Source organism: Eptatretus burgeri, chromosome 2 (genome assembly GCF_056783735.1).
Source record: "Eptatretus burgeri isolate ZD-2024b chromosome 2, Ebu_testis_v1, whole genome shotgun sequence".
Taxonomy (NCBI): domain Eukaryota; kingdom Metazoa; phylum Chordata; class Myxini; order Myxiniformes; family Myxinidae; genus Eptatretus; species Eptatretus burgeri.
In genome coordinates this window covers 153,096,431-153,119,921 of record NC_140962.1, presented here as the reverse complement: position 1 = coordinate 153,119,921, position 23,491 = coordinate 153,096,431, and the positions used below count along the sequence as shown (strand labels likewise).

General features: G+C 43.2%; 1 protein-coding gene and 1 long non-coding RNA gene across 3 annotated transcripts in view; one reads left to right on the top strand and one right to left on the bottom strand.

Moving 5' to 3' along the window:
- Positions 1–23,491, bottom strand: part of LOC147033591 (uncharacterized) — a 45,669-nt gene that overhangs the window by 12,835 nt on the left and 9,343 nt on the right. The window contains exon 4 of one of the 2 annotated variants that reach the window (XR_015051696.1): positions 16,769–17,068. The exons of the other annotated variant lie outside the window; for it this stretch is intronic. This is a non-coding gene — a long non-coding RNA (uncharacterized LOC147033591). Of the gene's footprint in view, positions 1–16,768; positions 17,069–23,491 lie in introns of those variants that run through there. 2 annotated transcript variants of the gene reach the window in all.
- On the top strand, positions 1,631–21,818 carry LOC147033593 (zinc finger BED domain-containing protein 4-like). The gene is made up of 3 exons (XM_085856479.1): positions 1,631–2,080; positions 13,619–13,785; positions 17,971–21,818. Exons 1-3 carry the CDS (start codon positions 1,705–1,707, stop codon positions 19,816–19,818), a joined length of 2,391 nt encoding a protein of 796 aa, XP_085712605.1. The 5' UTR covers positions 1,631–1,704; the 3' UTR covers positions 19,819–21,818.

Sequence of the window (23,491 nt, the reverse complement as noted above, 5' to 3'; positions counted from 1 at the left end):
CCAAGTCCTCAACCTACCCCTCCCGACCTAAAAGCTTCAATCCCACTCCTGCCTTCCACACTTCAGGCCTTCAAGCCTCCTCCCCACCGCAACTGCTCAACCCCTCCACCTCCACCACAATACCTCAACTTACCCCCGAAAGTCCTCAACTTCTCCCTCCGAACTCTGTCCCACCTTTTCTCTCCTCATCCCTTCTGAACCCAAACTCCCTATCCCTCATCGCAGCAAAAGTGCATTCTTGCATCGATCACACATTCTTACATCAGGTGTATAGATAGACAGGTAGACAGACAATACAAAATTACATTACCCAGACATTACATAAGGGGCATTCTTACAACAGATAGATAGATGGACCACAATGCAGGGATAGGTGGACTGCCACGCACAGATCGATGGATCGATGCGCATCTCCAAAGGTGGTGGTTTCTCTAAATCCTAAAGGGGGAGGTACTAGAGCCCAGTATTAGTGTGGAGCAAAATGATTGGTTAGAAATTAGGATTTTTTTTTTTAGATCCTCGTGGAGGATCTCAAAGTCTCATTCACGTTGTTGTTCTTCATCTTCTTCTTGTGGACTTTTTTGTTTCACAGCCTCCAGTTTTCATCGAAACTTCCTGAAACTTGGCATGTATGTGTAAAAATACCCTGTGCAGACAGTAACCATCTCCGATTTTGAAAATTCCTCCTAGAAAAAAAAAAGTTATGACGTCAAAATATCTCCGCTAATGGAAATCGCCGAAAAAAATTCTCTCCGAAACTCGGCAAGCTTTTTGAATTCTGTTTGCGTTAATCGAACGGGGCATAAGCAGAGATGAATTACCGCACATATGATATATCACCATGACGTCGTATCAATTTTTATGACGTCATTCCTATTTTTTTTTTACATTTTTTGTTTCACAACCCAGAGTTTTCATCGGATCTTCGTGAAACTTACCATGTATATGCAGAAAGCCCACGCGCAGGCAGTAACCATCTCTGATTTTGGAAATTCTTACTTAAAAAAAAAGTTGACGTCATAATATCGCCGCTAATGGAAATCGCCTCTACCATTATCTCCGAAACTAGGCAAGCTATTTGAATTTTGTTTGCGGGAATCAAGCCGGGCATTAGCACAGATAATTTATCGCAAACCTGATGCATCACAATGACGTCATATTCGTGTTTATGACGTCATCGTTAAGAGGACGAGGATCTTAGCTCATTCGAGCTTGTTTTTAAAACATGCCGACACTGCTGCCATTGGTTGGACAAGTAAATAGAACAAAGTTCATGATGTGAAAATATTTCCGAGTTGGCACCATGAAAAGTACACCAATTACAAAGCCAACTAATGAGGTAGCGAATGGTCCGTGAACCCCCGAGGATTTGTTGAGGATACACCGGATCGATCACATGACATTCACACGGAATTTCACCACACACGTCATAAAGGGATGTATTGTTCTATATTGCCGGAACAGGAAACCCGGAAATCGATGTTACATCTCCATCGTACATTGAAGTGTAAATCGTGAAGAAAATGTTGAATTTCCTGTCAGAAAGTGTTTGGTGGTTGAAGATGATGATGATGATGATGATGATGATGATGATGTGTCTGAAAATATCGAAAGAAAGAAAATAAATAAATAAATAAAATAAACGGACCAAACGTGTGATTTATTTATTTATTTGAATCTAGCAGCACGTGTTCTTGACAGACAATGGACTGGACGAGAGATCGTGGTGGACCCGGCCTCGTCCCGGCCTGGCTGGAGATCCAGGGTCTATCGGAGGAGTCTCTCCGAGCCGCCGTTACGGGTCTCGGGGTCGAGATCCTCGGAGCTCTCTGTGCTCGGGCTGAGCCCCCGACCGTGAGGGTTCGACTGTGTTCTTTGTCCGCACGAAGGTTCACGTACACCATGTACGTGGAGCTCTGTCGGTACATGGAGTCGTGCCGTGCGGGGAGAGGATCGGAACGGACCGTGGTGCCCGGACGTGGGAAGACCGCAGAGGGCCGACCTGGTGGAGTCGTGCGGATCAAGGTGAAGGAGGAGGAGGGTTCCCTCGGTCCTCCAGAGGGAAGGGACCCGGAGCACAGTGAGTGGTGTGATCAAGTGAAGCGTTGAGTTGTGATGTCATAAATCGTTTCGCTGAAAGATAAGGACGTGAACAGTGACGTCATGAGCGCTATTAATTAATTTAAAGGTATTTATTTGGTGTAAAACGTTCGGACTGTAATCAGACTCGGCAACAGCACCTCAGTAAATGGAGGTGAGTAAAGAATATAACGAGCAAATTGAATGACGATATATATGAAGGATGTGAGCCATTCATATCAAGCGGAATGGGTGGACGCAAGTTTGGATTACTTCTGATTAGCAACGGCCTCCTCCATTTTAGCGAGGTGAAAACAACTCCTTAGCAACGGTTTGAACACCATTCCTTTATTGGGTGGTCGCTAGACAACCGTTACTCTCAGGTTTTCCGTCTGTCTGTCTGTTTGTTTGTAATGGACAGCTCTGGAGGCCAGAGGAGTCGACCGATTTTGATGAAACTTGACTGGTAGGTTCATACCAGGATCTAGTTGTATCACTGATCTCTACACCCGGATTGGTCACGACGGCTCCGTGCGTGAAGCCACCGACAGTGCACTGTCCGCCATCTTGTCTCCCCCAAAAGAGGCAAACTGCAGTAACACAACACGCAACGTTCAACCGGGCCCGGCCGATTTTGCAAAATATATTTCTTCAAATATATTTCAACTTCTGTCTAATATTTTATTGGATTTTGGAAGTAAATTACTGTTTCTATTACTCGATCGAATTCCGGAAAATTCCCTTGGAGCTCCTTGGCAATTGCAAGGAGGCGATCAATGCATATTATGAGGCCCGACACGGTTGGGTCGGGAAACAAACATAGGCCTAACATCCAAGTTACATTAGGCTCCAGGTCACTTCATCAATAACAAAACAAAACTAAAGTCATGTTGTTATCTTGCCAAAACGAAGTTTTTGCAAGATATGTTAGTCAGCTTGTATGTTTTTTTTATTTTTATTTTTTGTTTTTGTTTGTCTGTAATCACGTATCGATCACTCTGCAGAGCACAGTTATCATTGGAAATTTTTGTAACTTCGCATATCAGAGGCCTATAGAGGTCCCTTTCAGCGCATAAAATTTTCAAGGTCAAGGTTAAAGGTCAAGGTCACTTTGTCGCAAATCAGGGGAGTCGACGAAACCCTTATTTTTTGAGTAATTTTGATCATATCGTCTTCAAACTTCATGGGAATATAGTTCATGGTCTGGCGCTCAGCTGATTAATTTTTGGTGGCGATCGGCCTTGACCTTCATGGTTAGCGCTGGAGGTCGAAAGTTTTTGACCCCAAGGTCAAATTTTCAAGTTTTAGGAACCATATCGTGTAATACCTCAAATTGAACACCTCGATGAGTGCTTTCTAGATATGTCAAGCTTGAGACATTATGACGTCATTTGGTGATGTTATGAGGCAAACGCATATTTTTCATGGTTACTCTGTAGAACGATTCTCATTGGAATCTCTCGGAGGCAGATATTCCTCAAGGAGTCGCTCCTGGTGGATAGCAGCTCTGTTCACCTCAGTGTGACCTTAAAGAAGTCACACGTGGTCACCTTTTGGCAAGATACGGGTCACCTTGCGGGTGACATTGGTTTTTTATGTTATTTAAAATATGTTTTGTTATTTTAGGCAATTTTGTTATTCTACGTTTCTTAATGTTTTAAAGGATTTTTTAAAGTTTCAACTTTCTTACGTTTTTTTAAGGGATTTTTAAAAATTCTTTTTTTTTTTTTTGCTGTTTTTACTGTTTTTTAAGGTTAAGTTTTCCTTGACATTTTTTTATAGCAGGGGAGGGCAAAAATGGTTGGGGGGGGGAATTTTGGTTCAACATAAGTGGGAGGGTCAAAACTTTTAATGTACAAAAGAGAGTGCAGGGGAAATGATTTTTTTTGTGGGGAAAATTTGTTTTCGCATAGGCGAGCGATTTTGGGGAAGGCATATGTGAATAAATTTCCAAACTTAAAGGGTTTAATTTGTTGGTTTTTAATCTGTCACTCTCCAAAATAAGAGGTGAACCATGAGATTCTCAGGGGGGCATGGAAGTTTTTATGGTTAAAAAAAAAAAAATCTTCGCCCGCTAGTCGAGACCCCCCCCCCCCCCCAAAAAAATAAATCCTCACCCAATTCTGCATAAAGGTATACATATAAAAACTTATTCTGCCTGACCCAAACTTCCATCCCCACCCCCAATAGGCTTACATATTATTTCATTGCCCTTAACATTTACAGAACACTTTCAAAGAAGTGAATTGCAAAACATGCATGTAAATAATGAGATGAAAATCACATAAAAGCTTGATGAGTTAAATTGCTTTAATTTCAAGATGCAGTACCTCTTACAACAAATATCAAAAAGACAACATTTACATAGTACACGATGTAGATTCATTCGAAAACTTTACCACATACGTACATGTAAACCAGCAAACAAAACATTTTTCCAAAGAGTTTTTAAAATGTTTAAATGATATAAAATATTGAGTCTAGATAAGACTATGAAAACGTTTTAAAATAAATATTATCAAAGGATGTAGTCTAAATGTTAGTGTAAACATTTTTGTCAAATATTGATTAAAAAATATTTTGTCAACTTTGTAATATTATGAACAAAGATTTTTGAAACCATTTTGAAAACATTGTAAAATATTGTAAAAACGTTTTATAACCTTCACTAAACTCAGCATTTAAGGGAAGGCGTCTTTCAGATCAATGAAACATGCCGGTCACCACTTAAATTCAGGTGAGTGCAACATCCCAAGCTAAGCAATTTCACCCCGCATAATCTCATTGAACTTGGAACTTTTTGAATTGCACCAATCTTCACAAACTCGTCAGGATCTAGCGGATTTCTAACAATTTGCTTTTGTCACAAGTAACAATATTCTTCATATGTTCATATTAATTTTAGTTTCTTTAATTGATTGTATTAAGAATTATGACACTCAAACAAGTGTGAACTTTCTTTTTGTGCAGTGATAATATTTTTTTTTTTGGTGTGTTGCCCGGTCATCACAAATGGTGCATCCAATTGCTGCACAGGATGGCATTGCTGGATTGCTTAGGGTAAACCTATGTTATGTTACAAACAAACAAAACAAGTGATTTCATTAAGTACTGTGAGGGGTCGTTCAACATTTTCGCCATTTTCACAGACGTACAAAGCTTTTGCATTTTTTCAAAACCCTCCCTCGCTAGAATTTGCTCAAAAAATTGACACCATCCATGAGATTGCTACGCTACGGTGAAATGCATGAATGGCAAAAGTGGTTCTTGCAGAGTGCTCTCGTAAACGTAGAACACATGACTTTTTTTTTTTACCCTGTAATGAAAAAGATTTTTTTTTTTGCCCGAAAAGATCAATTCGTTTTCAATAATTTCGGCATGCAGGAATAGCATGACAATGATTGAACAAGTTACGATCATATAGTTCAGGACTTGAGTTAGTAAGCTTACCGGTGCGGTGCGGTCTGTAAATCTGTAATCCCTGTCAGCGCACAGACGTAAAAGGTGATTAAACCATGCAAAGTGACATTCTCTCATGGTCACATGAGGTCTGTGATTTCCACAAGTTCATTACACCAACTAATAAAACTTTGCATGAGTTACATGAAAAGTTTATTGCTTGCATTTGGAGATTTCTTACTGCCAGTCTGCTGTTTTCGTACTTTGCTGCAGTGATGTTTTGGGGGAGACAAGATGGCGGAAAGTGAACTTCCGGTGACTTCACTCCTTGGTATACAATCGCTGTGGACGCGACTAATCCAGGTGTAGAGATCAGTGAGTTGTATGCTTTTGAGCACCGTTGCTATGGACGCCACCGTTGCTAAGCAAACGGGACTGAAATTTTTGAAAAAATCCAAAAAAATATTTTTCCCCGAAAATCAAAAATCAGCTTCCGCGCTTTTATGCGCACTGTAATCAACTTCTTTGTCAAAGAACTTCAGCCCGATCCGTCAAAAACTGTATGACTAGTATACAATTGTATAGCGACCACCCATGTCTCCTTCCGGCTTGTGTGATACTGTTGGTAATTTTTGTTGTGTAGTCCGCTCAAACGTCGTTCAATCACCTGGAAAATCTTAGTAGCGATGCTAAACATCGCCATGAGGTGAAATTAGATGTGATTGGGTGAGTAAAGTGTCCGAATAAGCATCTATCAGGTGTTTGGATTGATTATTCCAAGTCATGGCCACGCATTCACTCTATTGGCATGTATTGCTACCTGGTTGAAAGCCATGATGAACGATGTTGGTGATGTCAGAGTTACTGAAATAATTTCCTTCTGCGTAATTGTAATAGTACTGATATTCTATCATATCTGTCTTATAATGCTCAGGTTGTGTTTCAGAGGAGTGAGCGCTGTGTGAGAATGGGGCTACAAGAGGTCCTCGTAACATCGTGCCCATTGAGAAAGGCTCCCGAGAGCTTATGTATTAGGAATGAGCGCTTGTAGGATGACTTCATTGCACATCGGATAGCATTACGTAAACTTTGACGACGTTACTGTGGAATTACACAAGTAAAAATAAATAAATAAATAAAAATAACTTTGTGATGCGTTAACTGAGACACGCAGCGTGTGCAGTACTGGACTATACCTATCTCTGCATTGACAATGCACTCCATGCAATTATAATAAATTCCTTTGTTTTCAGTTAATATTGCCTTTTATGTTTTTGAATCATTTCGTCACGTTGAAAATGACCCCTTAGCCACGATTTGAACGCCATTGCTTTTTGTGATATGGTTCGTTAAAAATCATGAACGGCAATAATAACCCAGGAGTTTGAATGACTGAACTTCCTCATTCGAATTGGAAAGTAGACAGGATGTGGGACACGGGGTTGCCAGACAGTCCTTTCAGAGAGAGAAAGATGGTGAGGGTGTGAGATTTGTCAGGATTGAAAGAAGTGCATATATAAATGATCTGGTGGATTTAAAGACATTGTATATATATATATTATATGTATATATATTATATATATATATATATATATATATATATATATATATATATATATATATATATATATATGACCCACCTACATCTCTCACCTGTGAATGGAGGGAATAGCCAACCAGCTCTCATTTAATCAACTAAACTCAGGTGGCTAGGATTATACAAATGATTGACCCCTTCCACACTCCTCTAGCCGAATAAGCTGCATAAAGCAACCCAAGAAGACTTGCTCAAGGTAACTGCTACGCTGTTTCGAACTCTTCCCAAAGCCACAACACAATCAGAAGACAAGTTTCTGAGAGTCAACAGCTTGCGTGATAGGCGGCTCACAGGACAGCAGCTTCAAGCACAGATTAACACTGGTCGAAGTCAGGAAGTCTCAGTTTCAACTGTGAAGAGAAGACTTCGAGCTGCAGGTCTGACAGGTCGAGTGGCAGTAAGAAAGCCATTGCTAAGATGGCAAAATGAGAAAAAGAGGCTTGCCTGGGCCATGAAGCACCACCAGTGGACTACTGAAAACTGGAAGGTCTTCTGGACTGATGAATCAAAATTTGAAATCTTCGGTTCATCACGCAGGGTTTTTGTACGATGTCGAGTAGGTGAAAGGATGGTTCCTCAGTGTGTGACACCAACTGTCAAACATGGAGGAGGAAGCGTGATGATCTGGGGCTCTTTTGCTGGATCCAGAGTCGGCGACTTGCACAGAGTGACTGGCACCCTGAACCAAAAGGTCTCCCACAGCATTTAGCAGCGCCATGCAATACCCTCTGGTCTACGCCTAGTTGGTCAGGGGTTCATCGTACATCAAGATAATGACCCAAAATATACCTCCAGGCTATGTCAGAACTACCTTAGAAGAAAAGAACAAGACGGTAGGCTTCAAATCATGGAATGGCCAGCTCAGTCTCCAGACTTAAACCCCATCGAGCTGGTTTGGGATGAACTGGACAGAACGGTGAAAGCAAAGCAACCTACAAGTGCAACACATTTGTGGGAACTTCTGCAACGGTGTTGGGAAGAACTTTCCGAACAATATTTAGTTTCCATTGTTGAAATAATGCCACGAGTATGTTCAGCTGTTATATCTGAAAAAGGTGGCTACTTTGATGAGTCAAAAATTTAGATTAAATTTTGTTCAACTAAACGATTCCATGATTTCGTTTTTATCTGCAATTGTTTATTTGTTCTCTGCTTTAATTTCAGAGCACATTGAAACATTAAACTGCTTAAATTTCAGTAAAAACTGGAAAAATGGGGGTGTTCTACAACTTTTGACCGGGAGTGTGTGTATATATATATATATATATATATATATATATATATATATATATATATATATATATATATATATATATATATATATATATATATATATATATATATATTTGGTTGAAAGTCTGGTACTGATCTTATCAGCAACACTGCATATAAAAGCCTGAATAACATTGAGTCTATCAATAGCCGTATGATGGTAGTAACCTTCAACAGTAATCCTGAAGCAACAATGATATCATGCCCAACGTATCGTCGGAGGAAGATGCATTAGCATTGTACGGTCAGCTGGCGGAACTCGTAAATAATGTCCCGAAACATAACATAATCATAGTCGGAGGGAATATGAACGCAAAACTCCGTCCAGCTGAGTGTTTGATCTCATATTACAGTGTCACATTAGGAATGGTAGATATCTATTATATCTCATGGCAAAATATGAAATTATCTGAGTAATATGTTCCAAAAACGTAAACATAAACTCTGGACTTTCACTTATGCCACCCAGCATAGACCACATATGGATTACATTCCTATCAACAAAAAGTGGAAAAACAGTGCCATGAACTGCGGATCGTACGGCAGGTTCCACTTGGTGGGTTCAGATCATTGGGTAGTAACCGCTAAAGTAAGATTAAATTTGCGAGCAAGTATCAAAAGTAAAAAGTACCCCAGTTTGACTGGAGCAAACTGTAAAAATAGAATCTATCCTTCATGCATACTAGGCTCCATCGGTATCAATTTTTCCCGATATCGATATTCTGGTGGGCTCCTATGCCTGGTGTTGGCTTAATAGTTCGGGTGGTGGGCTTGGGTTCCTACGTTCCCGAGTTCAAATCCTGCTCATCCATTGAATTAATACCAGGTGGGGTTGACTCAGCCTGTCATCCTTCTGAGATTGGCAAAGTGAGTACCAGCTTGCTGGGATGATCGAGCCATTCGAGTATCCTGCGCCGGAGTGGCGACCCGTCCAGGATTGTGCCCAATAGCACAGGAGACTGCTTAACGATGAAGAGACCACTGAGGACACCCAGGAGACAGGATACTCGAATGGCTCAATCATTCCCTGCAAGCTGGTACTAATTCTAAAGCACACCTGATTCAAGTAAATAACCAATTGACAATTGGTTTAAAAACTGCCACGAGGGCAAAGAAAAATGCAGTCGCTTGTCCGGTGCTCGGGTGCTGGGGTTAACCGTGAAAACCTACTGTACTTGCTTCCTGGTACACCTTCATGTCATACGTTTCACAGTTCCAAGGGTTGCCTAGACATGGAGTACATCAAAGCTTTTGAAATCATGTACGGTATTTAAGAATTGTAAACACCTTTCTTTGATTTGTTGGTGATGTTCCGGGGTTTTTTTTGTTTTTGTTTTTTTTCCGTGTACCGGTTGCAAGCAGCAACCGGGGAAAACTTAGAGCTTGCAATTCTGCCAAAAGGATTGCAAAATGGAAGGACTTCTTCGCAAACCTTCTGGGACAGCCCGCAGCTATCATCATAGCTCCTACTCTTACTGTTGTGAATGAGATACTGCCAGTTGATACAGGAAACTTCACAATGAAATAATTAATAATAGTAATAAAATCAATGGCTAACAACAAAGCATCGGGTATTGACGGAGTTCCACCATAATCCTGGTGTTGGTTTTTTGTGGTTAGGGTGGCTGGCTTGGGATCTTAGGGTCCCGAGTTTGAGTCCCTTTTTTGCCATTGAATTAGTACCAGGTGGGGTTGACTCAGCCTGTCGTCCTTCGGAGGTCAGTAAAATGAGTACCTGTGTACTGGTAATAGGGGTATTGCATCAGTGGCACAGCCGAGCTCTCAGCCTTGTGCTGCATGAGGAGTAGGAGGAGTCGGAGGAATTCCACCAGAGATTTGACAAGTGGCGCACTTGCTGAACAGCTACTCAAAATCTGCAACAAAGCCCTGACTGGGGATAAACCAATTCAGTGGTGGAACAGTGAAATCGTACCATTCCTGAAGAAAGAGATTCTAGGTGTTGCAAAGAATTATCGTGGAATCGGCCTAACTTGTATCTCGGGCAAGATCTACAACAAATTGTTCCAATACAGGATAAGGCCGCACATTGAGCCAATACTGTGCAACAATCAAAACGGGTTTTGCCGAAACTGATCAACACCGGAACAAATCCTTACACTTCTTCGGAGAATCCACATCGAAGCCCATTACGTAATGGATTACCATTACGCTGGTACTCATTTTGCCGACCTCGGAAGGATGACAGACTGGATCAACCCCCTGGTGTCAATTCAGCGGCCAACGGGGCTTGAACTCAGGACCCTAGGATCCCAAGCCACCACCAGGCCACTAGATCTCGCTAAATCTCACAACACCAGGCTTAAGATCCTGATTGCATACAGCATTCCTCAACAACTCGTGAACGTCATAGGTGTTATGTATTGGGGGAAACAACAGCTCGCGTGTGCTCACCCGACGACGAAACGGACTTCTTCCAGATACTGGCCGGAATCCTCGAAGGCGACACCCTTGCCCACTACCTCTATCACTCACAACTTTGCTTTATGATCAGCAATCAACGGGTATGAGCAGCGAGGATGCACTCTAAATGAGAGGCGCAGCAGTCGTTAACCAGCTATCACCATCACAGACACCGATTTCACCGACGATATCAGCCTTCTCTCTGACATGCCAGCTGAAGCGCAACAACGACTACACAGGGTTGAGTGTGCAGCTGCAGAAGTCGGTCTCAGCAACGTTCGTGATCTTGTTTCTCTGAGAGGTAACAAATTGAAGTGTGTCGCAGATTTCCAATATCTGGGATCATACGTTGACAATGCTGTTAAAGACATGGAGGTCTGGATTATGAAAGCCTGGGCAGCATCGGCAAAGATGAATTTTATTTGGAGGAGTGACCTATGCAGAGAACTGAAGGAACACTTCTTCCGCGCCGCAGTCGAGAATGTTCTCCTGTACGGAGCATAAACTTGCACAATGGCCAACACACAGTCCGAACGGCTTGACCGTGTATACATACACCAGACTTTTGAGAGTGTCGCTCAATGTTTCATGGAGAGCACACTCGACGAAGGAACAACAGTATGGAAATATCCCTAGAGTATCGGAGTCACTACTCCAGAAATTTCTTGGGTTCAGTGAACACTGCTGGAGAAGTGACTGAGAGATGGCCAAGATGGTACTCTTCTGGGAACCTTCTCATGGTCATCGCTCAAGAGGATGTCGTGCTACTACCTATGTCGATACACTGGAACGCGACTCCAAAATCAACAGACGTGACCTCCCTGAAGCAAACCCGATACCTGCAGTGTTTGTGGCAAGAGCTTAAACAAGCCTTCACCTGACTGAACAGCCTTCTCTATGGTGCCTTATCATATGCCTTCTGAAAGTCAATAAAACTACATGCACTGCACGTCTCTCATCCACCAAACCAGGAATTGCTTCATAGAAAATGGATTGAGGTCCTCAATGCCCGACATGAAATTAGAGCCGTATCCCTCGACATGTCACGTGCTTTTGACACGGTCTGGCACCCTGCCCTGCTCACCAAACTCTCTTTCTATGGTATCCAAGGCCATCTCCACTCATGGCTCGCAGACTTCCTCTCCTGTCGCAGTCAACGTGTGGCCCTAAATGGAGTTCTTTCATCCCCCTTCCTATCCAGGCTGGAGTTCCTCAAGGCAGCGTTCTGGGCCCTGTTTTTTTCTGGTTTTCATCAATGATCTCTCCGACTCTCTGGAAAATCCTCTTTATCTCTTTGCTGATGACTCTACCCTCTGCCGTACCATCTGTCATCCCTCAGACCGGCAAGCAGCAATGTCTCTCCGAAAGGACTGTTTGGAACCCCCCCTCCCCATCTACTTTCTCAACAATCCTCTGGAAGAAGTCCTTTCTTTCAAGCTTCTGGGTCTCACTATCTGCCATGATCTTTCCTGGGAAAGCCACATTTCCAACCTCGCCTCCAAAGCCAATCATCGACTGGGAATCCTCCGTTGTGTAAAGTCCTTCCTCGGCCCACCTGTGCTCCTGACCACATACAAAGCTTTTGTCTGCAGCCTGATGGAGTACTGCTCTCCCCTCTGGGCTGGTGCTCCTGCCTCCCCCCTATCTCGGCTTCACGCTGTGGAAACCAAGGCATTTCCCGCGATGAGGCTGAGTCTTTGGGCCTCTCACCCAATCACCGCAGGCAGGTTGGTGGTCTTTCTGTCTTCTACCATCTGCTCTCCATTCTCGTCCCCCCCCCCCCCGCTCTCTCTGCGATTTGTCCCCACCATATTTCCGCAGGGTGCTCGAGGTCCGCCAACAACCCCCTTCTGGTAAAACTACCAAAATCACAAATCACTGCTGACTTTCACTCTTTCATTCCTCTTTTTTGCTGTCTTTGGAATAAACTCCCTCACTCTGCTGAATCCCATTCTTCCCTCCAGGCCTTCAAAACAGCTGTTCACCACCACCTCTTATCGTCCCACATCCAAATCCTTGATCTTTTCAACCACCGTTAATCCACCCCATACCCACCTCCTTCAAATTCCCTGCTTTCCTTCCCGAAAGTCCCTGTAATGTCCATCTTTTATACCCCATGTTCCCCGTGCCATCCCTCTCCCTTCCACAGATCTCCTAATGTCTGTTCCCCACTGTTTTGTCCTTCCCACTCCCGCCCCTCCTGTCTCATGGCCCCCTTGCTGTGCGTTATGTGTTGGCTCTCATACGAGCCTCAACAAGGCATACAAAAAAAAAACTGCAATAAATTGTTAAACATGACCTCCCTTTTGTAAATCCATCATGACGACCTTTAATTTGTGCATATTTATCTAAATGGTTCCCCCATCTGATCCCTAATTAGTCTCCAACACCTTCCCCACTACTGCTACTCACAACCACTTGCTGCATCCAAAAGAAGAAGTAGAATCACGAGTTCCAGCAGAACCCCTAGATTTCTTCCTTCCTCTCCAGCGATAATGGCTGGGAGATTATTTTCCTGCTTATCAGTCTCTCTGCGACGATACACTTTTGTCACTGTACGTGCCATTGCAGTGAAGTGAAAATTGTTGCACACATTGACAAATGTGTACAAAGCTAAACGGTGTTTTTACATTCTGAAAACTCAATGAAGATGATGACACTTGTTAATAGGTTGAACTGCAGGGCAGGTTTAGATTTATTGATCATTTTGTCCTGGCTTGTGTGATATACAAATGACACATTGTCGAACTGCATGCGAGATCAGTTGACTGTTGTACCTCCGACCTCTTTCTAATGTACCAGGTGCTGAACTCCTTTATTCTTTGGGGGGTTTTTTTTCTATCTTCTCAGCGATACGTGACAATCGGATCAGGAAGTTCACCTGCAGCTCGTGCTCTCACAGCTTCACTGCTGAGACTGCTTTGAAGACTCACATGGAGAAGCACCGACCAGATTCCTGGGAAAAAGAATACAAGTGCACTGAATATCCTTTTCATGTACATAATGAAACCCATTTGGTAAGACATGCTGAAATCCCTACAAAGATATCTTATGTCTGTACTGTGTGTGACCAACAATTTGTTCAACCTCCTCACCGCAATATGTACATGCACATGCATTCACACCAGGGATCCACCATGCACGTGTTTTTTTTGTGGGAAGACATTACGTCAGTCATCTCACCATCGGATCCACATGCAAAGTCATGTGGAAGAGTAGCCGTGCAGGTGCACTTTCCTCCAGGAGAGAAATCCCATACCTGCAATGTTTGCAGCAAGGGCTTCAGGTCCTTGGTGCTTCCAGTCTTGCTCTATGGATGTGAGACTTGGACTCTGACCAGGGATCTGAGACAGAGACTTAATTCCTTTGGTACCAGGTCTCTTCGGAGAATCCTTGGCTATCGCTGGTCGGACTTAGTGTCCAACGAGCGGTTGCTGAGAGAGACTCAAATGAGATTTGTTAACTGCATAGTCCGTGAGCGTCAGCTGTGGCTGTAATGGATCTCAAGCAGATGGGGATGGGCCAGGCATCTGCCTGGGGGATGGCCGTACGGAAGCCCCTGGAGTACCGGCGGAAAGTGGACGTAGCGACGTACTGCTCTGGCTCATGCTCCCATACCTGACCTGACCTGCTTCAGTCGGTCGACATCCCGACAGATGCGCGTTTAAAGCACGCGTTCGAAAAGCATGACTGTAACTCATCGTCTATGGCAGGGGTCTCCAACCTTTTTGGGCGGAGGGCCACAAAACCAAAGTGGTGAGGGGCGGAGGGCTGTAACCCCAAAAAAAGGACGCTAAATTCCGGAAAAAAAAATACAATTAATATGCGGAAATTTAAACAAAAATTAGTGCTGAATATATTTTTCTTGCCAACGAATATGATAAATGAATAATCGTGTTAAAAACACATGTGTCTAATATGAATCAAAATCATAATAAAAATTACAGAACGCTTTGATCATTGACCCTGACAAATTGGCAGTATCGCGGGCCGCATTGTAATGTAAACTTAATATGGCACCGCGGGCCGCATAAATCCGTCTAAGGGACCGCATGTGGCCCGCGGGCCGCAGGTTGGAGACCCCTGGTCTATGGTAACGTAGCCATCCAGCTACCGGTACTTGCATTTACTTGGTTAAAAACTGAGGCTGTATCAATAACGTTGTATGTCGAGTGTGTCGTCATGTCCGTTAATATTGTATCATAGTTATAAGTGTTGTAAAATGAGGCGAGCTAGCCAGTAAAGACCCAAAAAATAAAATTCTAACATTGACCATTTGAAGCCACGTTATGTTGCCTTTTCGTGAGATGACGAGAGAGAGGGACGAGAGAGAACATAATGTGGCTTCAAATGGTCTACGTTAGAATTATTTTTTTGGTCTTTACTGGCAAGCTCACCTCATTTTACAACCCTTATAACTATGATACAATATTAACGGACACTTGTAGCTATGTTCGTTGTGTTTGCTGTTGGGAAAGCGGATCGATTTAGAATGAGCTGTCAACCTCCATGAGAGCACATTGCATTTCACCATCGGCTTCTCAGGGGCACGGATAAACAAACCATACATTACTCTCTATTTACAATCTTTGGGATAAATCACACATTTCATTTTCATCCATAGCTGTGCAAAAATCTGATTTGCTCATTCTCTAGCTTGATAGTCACTGAGATTATGTATTCAGGAAAAAAATAAGAACTATAATTAATTTCATGAGAATAGATAATGAACAATAATATCATAATAATAATTATTATTATTACACAAACAAATAAAACCTGTCGCTTCACTGGCAGGAATTTTTACGGGGTGGGAGAGGAGGAGGAAGGAGGGGAGGGAGGAAGGGGATAGCAACGCTCCACCACACGTCGCTATACACTCCAGGAGGTAGTGGGTGGGAGCAAAGAGGATGGGGAAGCAAGAAGTGGGAAATGGGGAGGGGAAGGGGGTGTTTTAGACTTGTGTTTGGTTGTGTAACTTGAGGACAGAAAGAGAAAGCGTGGGGTGCGGGGGGGGTTGCATTTGGAAGGGGGTACTTGAGGGGAAGCACAGGGGATGGTCCCGTTTGCCAGCATTGATACAGGATTGAACAAAATGGGGTACATTCAAATAGGATAGCAAAACCACTCGTCACTTTCAAACAGCACGTACCATTTTAAAAGAGATTATAACATAGGTTTCCCTTGAGGTATGCGACTCGAACTGTGGCTGCCACCCTGTTTACCCTCTCTGGAACTGGATCTCTCCGAGGGGGTCACCCACTACTCAGAGATGCCCGGAGTGCCATCGAATGCATGAACCGGAAAAACGAACACCCCTCCAGCAGCCGGACATGCCGTCAAGCTCAACCCCACAGTCTAAAACCCAGCTCAGGCCAAGAGACCCTGGAGCCCATCATACCCGAGCTGCAATGCTTATAGACACCTGGAGACACTAGTGTTTTTATCAGCCTTTATTTAATTTCAGCACACGTTTTACAACCAAAATGCGATCAAGCCCCAGAATCTCTCAACCTGAGCCGAATCCCAAAATTCAAACTGTGGAATCCAACCTGGCAGCTGCTCCAACCACCAATAATAGTGCCCATCTTCCCAACCCTCACACTCCCTGACACTCCGGGGTCAAAACACAACACAAATACCATACGCCAACATAACCACCTGTGGGAACTTATCACAACCACCTATTGTTTATCACTTCATGAAAGTTGGAAGAGGGAGTGAGAGAGGAAGGAGGGGTGAGGGAGCAAGGACAAACAGAGATGGGATTGCTGGATGGAAAGTGGATTCACAACAAGTTCCGCAGTTGTTCATGAACACACAATACTCCAATCTCCAGAGTGAATATGAGGTGTAAGGAATGAATGAAAGAATGAGTTCCCACCTGCTGTTCCTTCATCTGCAATTACATTCCCTATGGAATCTGTAATGAGCTTGGGTTTTGGAAACAACGCTCACCTAGTAACCTCCGAAGTACTCCCAGGGGGTGCATCTCCGGGTGGTGCTCAGCATGACCGCTCCGAGTTGAAGTTACATTTTAAACTCTTGTCCGATTTAACTAAGACAATGGAACACATTTATTTATGTACTTCATTTTACAATATCATCTAACGTTGCTTCAAATGTAAATTGATAATTTTATTTTCAAAAACGACAACAGCTGTGATTAAAAAGTCATTTACACCACCGTCGTCTGTCTCATCATGGCTTGCAAACATCAGTTTGGTCCATCCATCCATCCTGAGCTTCATCCTTTCTTTCCCTCCATCTATCCGTTGATGAGGAATGGCAGGCTTGGCACTGTCAGGCGCAACACAGGCAGGTGGTCGATCAATGTATTTTTGATTGTGTTTATCAGTGACAGTGCAGAGGGACAACGTGGGTACTTTTGCCGTGTATCGCCAAAGCTTGTGCTTGACAAGCGATTAGCAATTGCCAATCGATCATATTAAACACCCTTTGGAGACACCTGGAGTGTCAAACAATGTCCGAATTGGAGAAATGAACAAGTTTTTTTGTTGTTGTTGTTAGCAGTTGGAACTGCTGCTAACGTCAATACAGCAGTTTAAATTTTGTGAAATTTGGCTCCGGTTAAGAGATTCCAGAGGTTATGGCAAGTGCGGAAATGAAATAAATCCACAAAAACGCTGGTGTCTCCATGCGTTTATAAGCATTGCAATGTATCCAGCGATTCGTAGATGTGATGATCAGGCATTCAAAAATATGAGTGAGGAAAGTGGAAAAAAAATATAAAATACTTTATCGTTAAGAAATCATTGCGGCCTGTTCCAAGTCAAGGCATTGTTGAGCAGGCCAAAAAATAAATGGCGAATTTAGGCCCTCATGAGGGACAGCGAGGTGACCAAGGATGACACCTTGTTAAAGGATAATTAAATAAGGCCGTTAATTATGTTCAAAAATTCCAAAACAATTAATGTTCCAAGCCCCAATTTTCATTTCTGCACTTCCTTGGAGTTCCCTTGGTGTGCTTGTAAAGTTTCAGGCCATTAGGTTTCATGGTTTTGGAGTTATGGAGGAGACACACTGACACTGACACACGCACACGCACATGCACACACAAACATTTATTATTATAGATTCATAAAATACTTGAATGCTTCAATTGGAAAACTGAAATAATTTAAAAATAAGTCGAGCTGATATTTATGATCATTTTTTTCCTCGTTGGCATTTTTTAATAGATGGCTGACAAAGAAAGTAGAAATAAGAGCATGGCGTGGAGTTATTTCACATCAATGGAAGATGGCACAGCAGCGCAATGCAACATCTGTGCAGTAATGGTGAGCCAGGGTGCAAGAAAAGCTTCCCAAAGAAACACCAGCAATTTGTGGGGACACCTGAAAGCGCACCATAAAAAAGCCTATGAAGAGGCACTAAAAGAAAGAGTGGTGCACGAGAGCACCAAACCGACCGCATCAAGCCAGTCCACTTTGCAGCAAGTGTTCGATAGACAAGCCAAATGGTCAGCAGCTGACGCTCGTTCAAGAACCTTTGATCGGCTTATCTTGGAAATGATCGCCACTGACGTCCAGCCTTTTACCATGGTGTCCAATGTTGGGTTCCAGAGGTTGTTGGCTGCAGCAGAGCCCAGGTACACTATAAAGAGTGAAAAATTCTACCGCACTGAAATGCTGAAACAAGTTCACCAAAAAGTGGTCGAGAAAATACGGAGCCTCATTTCAAAGGAAAACGCAGGTGACAGCATTTCCTTCACCACTGATTGCTGGTCAGGCTCCACTGAGTCCCTGATGAGCATGACTGCTCACTTCATTGACAGCAACTGGAAGAGAATACAAGTGGTCCTCAATGTCAAGGAGATGGCAGATTCCCACAATGGGGATTACATTGGCCCCATGTTTGTGGAAATGCTGGAGCACTGGGGTATTGACAAAGAGCACGTGCTACTGGTGCTGCGAGATAGTGGGGCCAACATGATTAGAAGCATGAGACTGGTGGATGTGCCCTATCTGAGCTGCAGTGCTCACACTCTGCAGCTGGTCATTAATGATGGCCTTGAAGCCGAAAGAATTGTTGGGGTCCTTCTGGAAAAGTTGAAGCGGTGTGCCACGCACTTTAACCATTCAGTCCTCAGCAAGCAAAGGCTTCATGCAATTCAAGAGGAAGTTGGGCTTCCTGCACATACAATACTGCAAGCAGTGCCAACCCAATGGAATTCATATCTCTACATGCTCCAGAGGATGTTGGAGCAAAAACGTGCACTCATTGTTTACTCAAGTGAGCGTGAGGATTTTGTATGTCCAAGTGCTGAAGAGTGGGGCATTGTCTCAAACCTGGTTGAGACTTTGACCCCGTTCGAAGAGGTAACCTTGGAAATGAGCAAAGCTGAGGCCTCTGCTTCATCCATCATTCCAAGTCTGGCAGTGCTCAAGCGGCTGCTTCAGTCACAGGGACCCAACACCAGGGGCATTCGGACCCTAAGAAGCACCATGTTGCTGAGCCTGAGGAACAGGTTTGCAAAAGTTGAGGATACTAAAGTAGTGGTGTTGGCATGCTTGCTTGATCCTCGCTTCAAAGAGCGTCCATTCTCATCTGAAGTGACATTGAGCAAAGCCAAAGAATGGCTCAGGGAGGAGTCCGACATTGAGAGGCAAAGGACCAGCACACCAGAGACGACCACAGAGGAAAGAGACCCGAAAAGGCCAAGGTTGGTGGAAGAGTCTCTCAGTCTTCTGGATAACATTTATGCCAGTGTGCTGTGTTCCCAAACTGTACCACCAGTAGCCGAAGGAATAAGTGAGGAGATCGAATGCTATCTCAGAGAGCCCGTTATTGATCGGAGAAGTGGCAACCCACTTGAGTGGTGGAAGCAGAACAGTGCTCGGTACAAAGCGCTCTCTCCAATGGCCAGAAGATATCTCTGTGCACCCCCCTCATCAGTTCCCAGTGAGAGGATATTCAGTACAGTTCGGAACATTTACGAAAAAAGAAGGACCTCCCTTAGTGGTGAAAATGCAGAGAAGTTGTGTTTTCTTCACTACAATCTACCACTGCTTGAGTGGCAGTACTAGAGAACTGAACTCTGATGTCTGAGCACTGCCAGACTCTGCTAAGATAGTTTAGACTCGATTTGCAAGGATTTTGTACTTTAAAAAAAAAAAAAAGTTGAATCTGTTAACACTACGAAAGGCAGAAATATTTCCGACCAAGAACCATTTCAGCAGTCATTTTGACTGTTACATCTTTATTTTAAAGTTATTAATATTTATATAATAATTAATATTTGAAGTCATGAAACAACTTTGTACTTTTCAAACACAGGAAGCAAGAGGAATTAAAAAACAAAAAACAAAAAGTCAAAACTGGAAGGGCACTCGGTAGAGCGCATACCACCGCCACACAATGCCTGATCCGCAAGAACATGTCGGGCCCAATACATTGTTGAAACATCATGCTCCATATCGTTTTTGGCCCTATCTCTCAATGGTGAAGAATCACTTAAAAAATTCTCGTATCTGGATCCGGATCTTCACCAAAATCTAATCATTTTGTCCTTGTCACACATCGAAGCTGTCCATAACTTTTTGAGATATCCTGCGCACACACACACACACACACACACACACACACACACACACACACACACACACACACACACACACACACACACACACACACACACACACACACACACACACACACACACACACACACACACACGAAAACATAACGTCCTTCACCTTCAGTGGTGGAGGCAACGAGAAGGACACTTGGTAGAGCGCACACCTCCACCAGGATGATTAGTTCACATTTTGTATCCCACTGATAGGCCGGATCTGGATTCAGAACTGAGCTAAAATTTAATCGGCTTGTTCTTATCACCTAACCAACTCGTTCACCAAGTTTCGTCCACGTAACTTTTTGAGATATTTTGTTCACAATCAAACAAACAAACAGACAGACAGACAGACAAGGATGAAAATATAACCTCCGTCCACCTTCGGTGGTGGAGGTAATGACTGTTTGGCCTTCATGGTGTTAAGTTCTTGATGTGTGTGTATTTTTATTTATTTGTTTGCTTGGTCATAGTATAATTTAAGTTAAATGTTCTCAAATGTTGAGTTTTTAAGAAAATAGAAGTTTTTTTTTTGAAATTGATATAAAATTTTAGAATTCCCCCCCCCCCCCCCCACAAAATATCGGTCGCTACATCGGAAATCGGTGGACTAGGTCCCTCCAAAATCGGGATCAGCATTGGACCCAAAAATCTGGCATCGGTCGTGCTCTACATGCATACAAGCATGCTTGCATTGGTCAAATCAACATGTCCAATGGGCAAGTGCTATGTTCAGTGATTAATCCAGATTTCTCCTTGAAAGGCATGATGGCGGTGCATATATCTTCAGATGACACAATTAGCAATGTGCACAAGTCTGTGTCCAGGAACCCACAAATTTTGCAAAAGGAAGCGTCATGCTGTAGGATGGTATTCCATCCGTCCAGCCATTGGGACTATTCTCTGTGCAGAGCGTTGGTGCTGCTTAAGCAGTCTCCTTGGCTATTGGACACAATCCTGGACGGGACGCCACTCCGACACAGGATACCAGCAAGCCGGCACTCATTTTGCCGACCTCGGAAGGATGACAGGCAGAGTCAGCCCCACCTGATATTAATTCAATAGATGAGTGGGATTTGAACTCAGGATCCTAAGATCCCAAGCCCACCACCCTAACCATTAAGCCAACACTAGGCATATTCTATTCATTAAACCAAACATGAATTTCTGATTCTGTGGACGAGGGGAGAAAAGATCCCCTTGGGCCTCAACTCAGAAGATGGCATGGCAAAGGACTGAGATGCAAGTTGTATTGTTCAGCACAGTGTAAGAAAGGTCGTTGACCTTCTCTTCGAAACCACGTTATAACCGACACCTCAAGAGAAAAACCGTGTTTTTTGAGAAATCGTGTTCTTTCAGTGAGGATCTACTGTAATATGACAAAAACATTACGCTGTATATTTAAAATTGGAAAACCATGTTTTTTGTGTTTTATATCCTTTTTATTTTATTTTATTTTATTTTATTTTTTTTTGGGGGGGGGGACCATGGGAATAAGATCAGGATTGAACAAACACACAGAACAATCACTTTCTGACGAGACCTCATAGACATCGTAATCATTACACCGATGCTATGCAGTCATAAGTAATTTTTATCAGCAAGGCATCACACCCACGATGCTTTCCTTACTGAGTCCCTCAAGGCTCAATCCTATCCCGTTCATTCTTTCATCTTCTCATGCACAACACTCCACCACCACCACCCAAAAACGTACAAATAACCTCGTACGCAGAAGACAACCGTTACCGCTACCCATAGCAACGTCAACCCTTCCTCAGCACCCTACAAACCTGGCTCACCATCAATAGAATAAAAGTAGCCCCTTCAAAATCAGCAGTCACTCTTTTCACAAATTACACCAAGGAACATAGCAGTACACCACACATCACACTGAACAACATCCCTATCCCTCACACACACACACACACACACACACACACACACACACACACACACACACACACACACACACACACACACACACACACACACACACACACACACACACACACACACACACACACACAAACACACATACACATACACATACACATACACATACACATACACATACACATACACATACACATACACATACACATACACATACACATACACATACACATACACATACACATACACATACACATACACATACACATATACATACACACACACCAAACTCAACATTGACACAGGATACCAGCATGCTGGCACTCATTTTGCTCAAGCAAGTGTCAGTAAACCACTTCCACTACTGTGTGTGTGTGTGTGTGTGTGTGTGTGTGTGTGTGTGTGTGTGTGTGTGTGTGTGTGTGTGTGTGTGTGTGTGTGGAGGGATTGTGCCATGACCACAGCTCTGGGTATCACTAGCACGTATGCAAAATTTGGTAGAAATTGGCCCAGCCGTTTTTATTTATTTATTTCTACGATATTTAAATGCATGCACACGCACGCGCACACACACACACACACACACACACACACACACACACACACACACACACACACACACACACACACACACACACACACACACACCTTGCCTTATCTTGTATGTAGTGATCAAAACCTTCGATAAGTTTTATCATGGACTTTTTTCTATGTTGATTGTGTGTGCCATTCATGTCCCATACTCTGTACATGATCATTTGTTTTCCAACTGGAAACACCCACAAATTACACTTGTTTCTCTCTTCGTTAAGTGTTTCATATACATCCACCCTCACTGTATGATATCAGAAAGCCATGAAAAGGAAATATATTGAATGTTAATGTTTGTTGAGCGAAATCACAATGGTAAGGGTATCCTCAACATGGGGGTAATTGTGCTGTTCTTTTGAAATGATTGCCCTTAATCATGACCTCCAAGCTGAAAGCGAGTGCTGGTAGTGAATCTAATGGAAAGAGGCAGAAAAAAGTGATGTCTTTGAGCCAAAAGGTGGAGTTATTGGACAGATTGGCTGGAGGGGAGAGTGTGGCATCGGTGGGTCGACATTATGGCATCAACGAGTCCACCGTACGCTCAATAAAGAAAAATGAAGTGGGCATAAGGGCGAGTGTGGCTGCAAGCATTCCTAAAAGTGCAAAAGTGTCATTTATAACACGTGATCCAAACTTGGAAA

Coding starts and splice junctions, on each gene's coding strand:
- LOC147033593 (XM_085856479.1), top strand. CDS start 1,705: ATGGACTGGACGAGAGATCGTGGTGGACCCGGCCTCGTCCCGGCCTGG. Junction 2,081..13,618: donor GGGAAGGGACCCGGAGCACA/GTGAGTGGTGTG, acceptor CTATCTTCTCAG/CGATACGTGACAATCGGATC. Junction 13,786..17,970: donor TACATAATGAAACCCATTTG/GTAAGACATGCT, acceptor ATTTTTTAATAG/ATGGCTGACAAAGAAAGTAG.